At 32.6% G+C, this 7,542-nt stretch overlaps 1 protein-coding gene across 4 annotated transcripts in view; it reads right to left on the reverse strand.

Moving 5' to 3' along the window:
* The window catches only part of LOC148191406 (uncharacterized), a 39,097-nt gene extending 32,620 nt beyond the window's left edge, over positions 1–6,477 (reverse strand). Inside the window, exons 1-8 of one of the 4 annotated variants that reach the window (XM_088102019.1) lie at positions 6,259–6,477; positions 5,360–5,547; positions 3,753–3,871; positions 3,573–3,624; positions 2,230–2,271; positions 1,246–1,306; positions 672–704; positions 6–156 (exon numbers count right to left, since the gene is read on the reverse strand). In XM_088102019.1, coding sequence (XP_087958145.1) covers positions 6–156; positions 672–704; positions 1,246–1,306; positions 2,230–2,271; positions 3,573–3,624; positions 3,753–3,825 — 412 coding nt within the window. In that variant the 5' untranslated portion in view covers positions 3,826–3,871; positions 5,360–5,547; positions 6,259–6,477. The other 3 variants (XM_088102021.1, XM_088102015.1, XM_088102023.1) reach the window with 3 other exon arrangements.
* Positions 6,478–7,542: the final 1,065 nt, after the last annotated feature.

Here is a 7,542-nt window from a genome sequence, read left to right on the forward strand (position 1 = left end):
CTGACCTCTTCGAGAAATAAACAACACAATCCAAAACAACCCTCCAAGAAAAGGATTTAGAAGAGGACAATGTTCTGACCTCTTCGAGGCGACGAAATGCCCCAAAAATAACATAGAGAATATGGCATACCAGATCCGAGTATCCTCAAAGTATACCTGAAAAAGGAAAAGAAAAGTTGGATAACTGCATTACATATATTCAAATTTTAAACACTAACCAAGTCACATACTTGTAAACACATACCAGAATAATTGGAGACAAAAGTGCAACTACAACAACAAGATCTTTTAGAGTTTCAAAGAACAAAACCTAGAAATTCATTTTGAAAAAATGTAATAATGCAAAAAACTAAAGACAACCATCTTGCCACTAAAAAGTTGAGCTTTTTACACTCATTAGAGCTTTTGTTGGTTCCACCAGAGGTTTTATCTATAGTAAAAATCAAAGATACACATCGTTTAAAAAAAGTAAAATAGGTATATTTTGAAATAGCCAGACGAACGAAAATAAATCATCACCTGCATATAGCAACTGAAAGCTAGCTTTCTATCTACAAGGACAACCCAAAACATTGTGTACCTGACTATATAAACAATATACATTAAGATTAGATTCCTAGGAAAATAACACTATTCACAATTGAGAGGAACTTCTCAAACTAGATTCTTACTTGAAAAGGGAAAACGTGCCATAGTGCATTCCCCTATCAACAGAGAGACGTGGATGCCAAACACAAAGCATAAAAAACACTAATTTATTATCTCAAGAGCAAAAGAAAAAAACTATTTGTGTGTACAATCCAAATAATATACAAAGAAAACATTGCCATTGAGAAAGAGTCTTACCTCTGTATCTTTGGCGCTTACTATAAGAATTAGGAGCTTTGGTTTAAACCCAAAGGTCTTATCTATGAACTTGTTAGCTAATGTTGGGTTATGACCAAAGGGAGGGTTGAGACCAATGATATGGTACAGAAGAAAAAAACTAACTAGTGCATTCGTTTCGAGGATATCCATGCACAACTTAACCGAGCACACAATCACAATTCTAAAGCAAAGTATAATCAAAAGTACCTGAACTTTGACCAGTAAACTGGGTAGCTCTAACCAATTCCCCAATACCTTCAAGTGCATTCATTATATCCCCGAAGGAATTGAATCGACACAATATATTTTTAATTTCACTAAAATTTTCTAATAACAACTATGTAGAATATGATTTTAAATAATTCAAATTAACATTACCTGACACTTTCTCTGTAATTGGAGAAGATAATTATCCTGGAGCTTTGTTGATCGTTGATTTCTGCAACCACATCCAAACCAAAGAAGCCATCCATCAGCTTATCAGTATAATGATAGTTTATTAACTACATCCATGTGAATTCATTGTATGCATAATGCATCCATTAAAGAGTGTAATGGAAATTTGTTCGAAAAACAAAAAATGTCTGAAATTTTATACCAAATGTCTAAGATTGTCTTGAAAAATTAAAGAATTCAGAATAAAATTCAGTTTTATAACACAATAGCTATTATAGAAAAGGAAAAGAGGACATCCAAAAGCCAAAGAACATATCTTCTAACCTCCAAAAAATACTCAGTCTTAAGGCCCATGGCATAATCTAACTGCCCAAATCATAAAGGATAAATAGCATCCTAAACACACTGTTGGGATATCTTATAATATCAATATTTTAACTTTGAATATTTAGAGTATATTAAAGATTTTCTCTTAAAATTAATTTCATAATATTTGATGATTTGTTTCTTTATTTCATTAGCATTATAGCATGTAGATGGGAATACTTTATATTTTATAATCACATTATCATATCATTATACAACAGCATACACAAGTAAATATTATTTCAAGGCTCCATCCATATTCGATATTTGCATCATAGAAGCTCTTCTAAACACCCCTAGGTCAATCTAAAAGAAGCATACTGAACATCATTTTAAAACTCAAAACTAGTCTCTTCATTGGATTTTAAAGCATTCAAAAGTAAAAAAAGAAACTCACTGTAAATTTACATCAAATTCCCTACTTCTATTAGTTGGTGGCCCAGTTAATCTTGTGTAAGAACTTGGTTTTAATGGGTATAATGTGCTGTGAGAACTAAGACCAATGTCATTTACCTCAAGAATTCAAAACTTTCTTTACATAACAATACCGCAAGATAGTAGCAAATACCAACACCTTTTGAAAAACAGAATAATACTTACTGAGTTGTTCCAACAATACTTCTAGCATTTTGGACATAGATGCTACATGAGACAAAACGTTGCTGCATTAGTTGCCTTGCTTTCAGAATAACTTCACTTTTACTCATAAATTTTTCAAAATATCTGAAAGTAATCCCTATGGAATCATTTTTCAGAACTTTAAATATATGTAAAATATGTAATTCATAAATGTTGACAATAAAGGGATAAAATATTCCTAAAAGGCCTTTATATAAATTAAATATCAAAAGACACGCATAACATGGTTAGAGAAGTTTCTTATATATTCTTTTCTCAGCTATATCAATTAAGAGCGTAAAGTTAAATGACTTTTCATGACAAAGAACATTGGGCTTCCATTCAACTAAAGACAAATAAATATTAGTTACCAGTGATCTATTTTCTAAATCTAGTTCAATAATGCGTACATAAAAATATTACAAATAAGTGATTTAAATATGAAGAATTTACCACAAAAAGTGCATTACAGAGACAATCTAAATATTGCAAGAAATATTACCAGTGCATGACAGAAAATGTATAGTTACACTTATCATTCAGATGGAGCAAGAAAGCAAACAATTGAAGGACTAATCTAAGACAAACTTTTGGATGCCTAAAACTCCCTCCACGGGCAAGACTACTATTTGGAAAAACTCGTTTCACAAGCCAAAGCAAATGGAAGTTCTGATACAGCTAAAGCTCTATAATAGTGGGAAACTGCTTACTTTACGAAGTACCTAAAATTTCCTTCAAAGTAACCTTTACAGGTACCTCTTGCTCTTAAACTTGCTTTCGATTTAGGATATGATAGAGATTATGTTCTTATATTTCTTCGAGGGAGTTACCATTCTCAATTAATCATAAATTATGTTTTCTTTTGTTTTTTCAAAACTATAAGCTTTAGAGAACAGTTTATTACAATTTCCACTTTTCAACCCTCGTAAAACTTTCCTTCTCTTGTTCCCTATTTTAGGTCTTTCCCTTCAATTATCACAATTCCATTTCTGTAAAAAGAAATTTGCAGTTAACAATAGAAGTACAATAAAACCTAAGAGTTAAAATGGGTAAAACTGATAGCGACTACTACGAGATAGTTCAAAATTCTAAAAAAAAATCTAGCTAGTGTTGTTTTAGAGCACACAAATAATACCCCAAACAATGTTGAAGATTAGAAATTTAAACAACAAATTCAAGTGAGAAGGAGAAAATGATCAAGAAGGAAGTATGGACAAGAATACAAATTGAAAAAACAAATTAGCATACAAAACTGGAGAATATTGCAAACCGGAATACAATATAAAGAAGATTCTTTAAGCACAATAATGAATAATGACAAATACCTTGTGGTGGCTGAAATGACTTCCTTAACCATGCATGTTACATGTTTTGGAACTGAAGCAAATAAACGTTTTTCATCATAAAAGTGTACCTTAACTTTCATTTCATCTGCCAACCCAGCAACAAAGTGATAATTCACTAGTAATAGAGAGCTAGATTGACTACAAGAGTAGAGAACAAACTTGTCGATAAATGCAGAGCCACTAATAGGCATTTAACATAATTGTATAGCAGAGGAACAAAAGGGAAAGGCATTGACTCAGGGCAAGAGGGTTAAGGTGTTGGACCTGGAAATGAAGGCCTGAGACAAAAGTTGTGTGAGAAAAGGAGCCAAATAGAAGAGAGTGGGGTGGAAATAAAAAGGGCAAGAGGTATGTGTTGATTATCTATACATTTTACATATAAATACAACAGTGAACAAGGAGTGAAACAAGAATAAAACTAACGACAGTGATCTAGGATGCAATTGAAGTATTGGAACAAATTTTAAATGGCATGCATCATGGTCGCATTGAGATTTCAAACACCATAACAGAGATACTTAGTTGTTACTAAACTATATAAAGAGCATGCAGAACACTAACATCAATCTAATTGCCCTGAATATCTACAACTACTACATCTATAGGACTCTAACATATCTACTAGATACTAACAATAGTGAAATCTATTAATGAGGCAATTACTTCTTATCCATGTAAATGAAAGCATTTATTAGCTTACTAATATAAGCCACATTCATAGGTGAAAAAATTATTATTTGAATTATGTGTACTGACATGAATTATAACCCCTCAAACTATTTAATTCTACTTGGGGCTTTTTGGAATAAAATTTAAACTTGTTGTAATTGGACGAAAAACTTACTAAGTGTTTGTTATAATTATTTAGGTATGAATAATAAGAAGCAAGAAGTAATAAACTTGTTGTAATTGGACGAAAAACTTGCCTAACTTTCTTTCCTACAAACACATTAGTATGTATAATAAGAAGGAAGAAACATTGGTTTTACAACTTTCTCCACATGGTATCAGAGTTCCCCATCTCGGGAGCTCTGTTTCCTTGCAACATTCCACCGCCGCAGTCAGTATTCTTAAGATTTCAGAATTTAGTTCTCATAAAACAGGTTTTCAGATATTTTTATGATAGGTCAATAGTTTTTTTTTTCCTCTAAGAAAATCAAACACTACATTTTGGAAATTTACTCAATAAACCTGTTCACATAATTAAGACAAAAAAATAGTTGGGAAATATGGCTAACGACACCGGCTAGCAGCAGATTGAAATCCACTGCAAGCCCTTGTGGCTAAGAGATTGCCACATAATAGTAACAGTCAAAGGGTGTGGCCTATTGCCACATAATAGTAACAGTCAAAGGGTGTGGCCTAGTGGAACCTGATGATCTTAGCCAAAAGAATATCAACTATTGTTGTTCATGTTAAGAGTAGAAAAAGCTATTAAATAAGAGAAATAATCCTTTCAAAACATCAATAGGATGGTGCATAATAGCAGTTTAAATTGTCAAAAGAAGTAAGGATATATAAGTATGGTCATAGTATAGCATATCCAATAAAGAGAGTTAACATGATCATATCATCAATATCGTGGCGCCAGCCAAAAAATAATATCTTCTCTGGTAATTTAGGAGGATCACGTATCAACAAAGGACAGAAATAAATAGAAAACCTTTTAATGGAGAGTAACCATGCCTAAGCTTGATTTCATTTCCAGTAAAACTAACAAAACCAGTGATGAATAAATAAACAGGAAAGGAGTGAAGCTTGCTTACTTGTTAGAGTAAATGCAAAGGGATTTTTCAGCTGGTGCGCTAACAGGCACTTCCATTTTCCTTTACTGTCCCGTGGTTCTTATCTCCCGATCCTTTTCTTTTAGTGCTTTGACTCCACCCAGGTGTCGTCTTCTCATGTGAAAAAGGGCATCCAAGCGTGGTGGTTGAAATGTTCTTAGGTGTCAAACCTATAGAAATCAATAAGAAATAAATCTTTCATTTTCTGAAGCAAAGAAGAAAACAAATTCTAATTAAAACCCACAAAAAAAAATATTTCAAATGCTTTATTTGTCTGTTCTTGTTTTTCCTATTTTGCTTTTACCTTTTTTAGGCTTACAATTAATGTCCAACAAAATCAAGAAATACATAATAATTTGAATCTTAACAAGAAAAATAAAAAGAAATACATCATAAACCATAAATATTTAAATCTTAAAAGGTATCATATTTAAATCTACATGGAATATTTAGGAGCCTTTTCATCATTTAATGAGGAGTCTCATCATTAAATGAGGAGCCTAAGCATTAAATGTGAGGAGCCTTATGTTATGTAACTTAGTCAAAGCATTTAATGCAAAAGGCTCCTTGTAACTAACTCCTTCCAAAACTCATTTTTAACCAATAATGTTGTGAATGAAAGTGAGAAGAAACGCTCAGGATTACCATTAGACACGAAAGAAAAACTGTAACAGTAGCACACACGGATAAATACACGGATATATAAAATGTTGTTTTCACTGTTTTGTGTATGAAACTTTACACATTTTTGTTAATAAAAGTTCAAATATAAACATAAAATACATACAAAAAATGCTTTTTCAATAAGGATAGGATAGCAATTTGAGCATAGGAAGTACACTATTATTAACCACACTAAACATAGAAAAACAGTAGCATACCTGTCGTTAAACTTCTCACCAGCATCTGAGGCATATAGAAGGGTTTCATTGGCTTTTTCCATAACCATATAAAGCTCCTTCCCTCGTGACTCAAGAAATAACCCATGCATTACTTTTTGTTCTAAAGCACATCTTTAAATCTTTTTAGAAATTACAGCCATCCAGTTTCGTTCTCTTTTCCAACTCCACCTCTTGCCTAAGCTTATTCATGGCAAACAATGACTTCTGCACCAATAAAAAAACGGAACTACTGTTTAAAATTTTTGCAAGCATGTCAGCTCAGAGGCAATGAGAGCTCTGGTGGCATGACCATTATAGTGCCAAACACAAAAAGTGTCACCAGGATTTGTCTTCTTAACAGAGAAGAAATAACAATTGAAATTACTATTTTGCCTTTTTAAACACTCTGAATTGGATTCTCCCTATCTTTTGTAATTTTAAAGGTAAATACATAGTTATGTTATACGTCCCTTGTACTATAAAACAAGACAGTAATTACATAATGTAATACAATATTTATTAGGAACAGAAAGCTAAGAAAAGAACCTCCTCAGCTAAGAAAAGAACCAAAATAGAGATGAAGATGTTGGTGATGTATGATCTTGGTAGATGTCCTTCTAGGAGGTTAGGCCAACCATGAAGGAGAAGGTATGAAGTCTAGAAGAAGACAATTTCATAAGGTAAGAACTCAAGAAGAGAAGTCTTGCAATTTTGGCAAAAAGACTTTACATTCAATCAAGTTCTAAGGATTACAAAAGGGTGTCTCTTCTTTTATAGATGAAGGAGAAGGCTAGACTACATGGAATATTTAGGAGCCTTTTCATCATTTAATGAGGAGCCTCATCATTAAATGAGGAGCCTAAGCATTAAATGAGGAGCCTAAACATTAAATGTGAGGAGCCTTATGCTATGTAACTTAGTCAAAGCATTTAATGCAAAAGGCTCCTTGTAACTAACTCCTTCCAAAACTCATTTTTAACCCATTTCTAACACATTTTAGGTGCTACCTTCTAACTAAGGACCTAATGGTGCGCTAGCTCTCTTAAAGCCACCAAGCCTTCTAAACTAAGCTAAACAAAGTGTCTTGACCAAATACAAGGCCTAAAAATGAGTTATATTACATACTTACAAAAAGTGTTTTAAGATAAAGAAGAAGACTAAAATGTAATCTTCCACAAGAGTAAAATCCTTGAAGCTCCATCTTCTTCGTCCATCTTCTTTGACGATGGCTCTTTATGAGAGGTCCAATGTCTTCAAAGGCTTGAGGGTAAACAAGAACAAGCT

This window comes from Vigna umbellata, chromosome 11 (genome assembly GCF_029865625.1).
Source record: "Vigna umbellata cultivar VRB3 chromosome 11, Vumbellata_1.0, whole genome shotgun sequence".
Lineage (NCBI taxonomy): Eukaryota > Viridiplantae > Streptophyta > Magnoliopsida > Fabales > Fabaceae > Vigna > Vigna umbellata.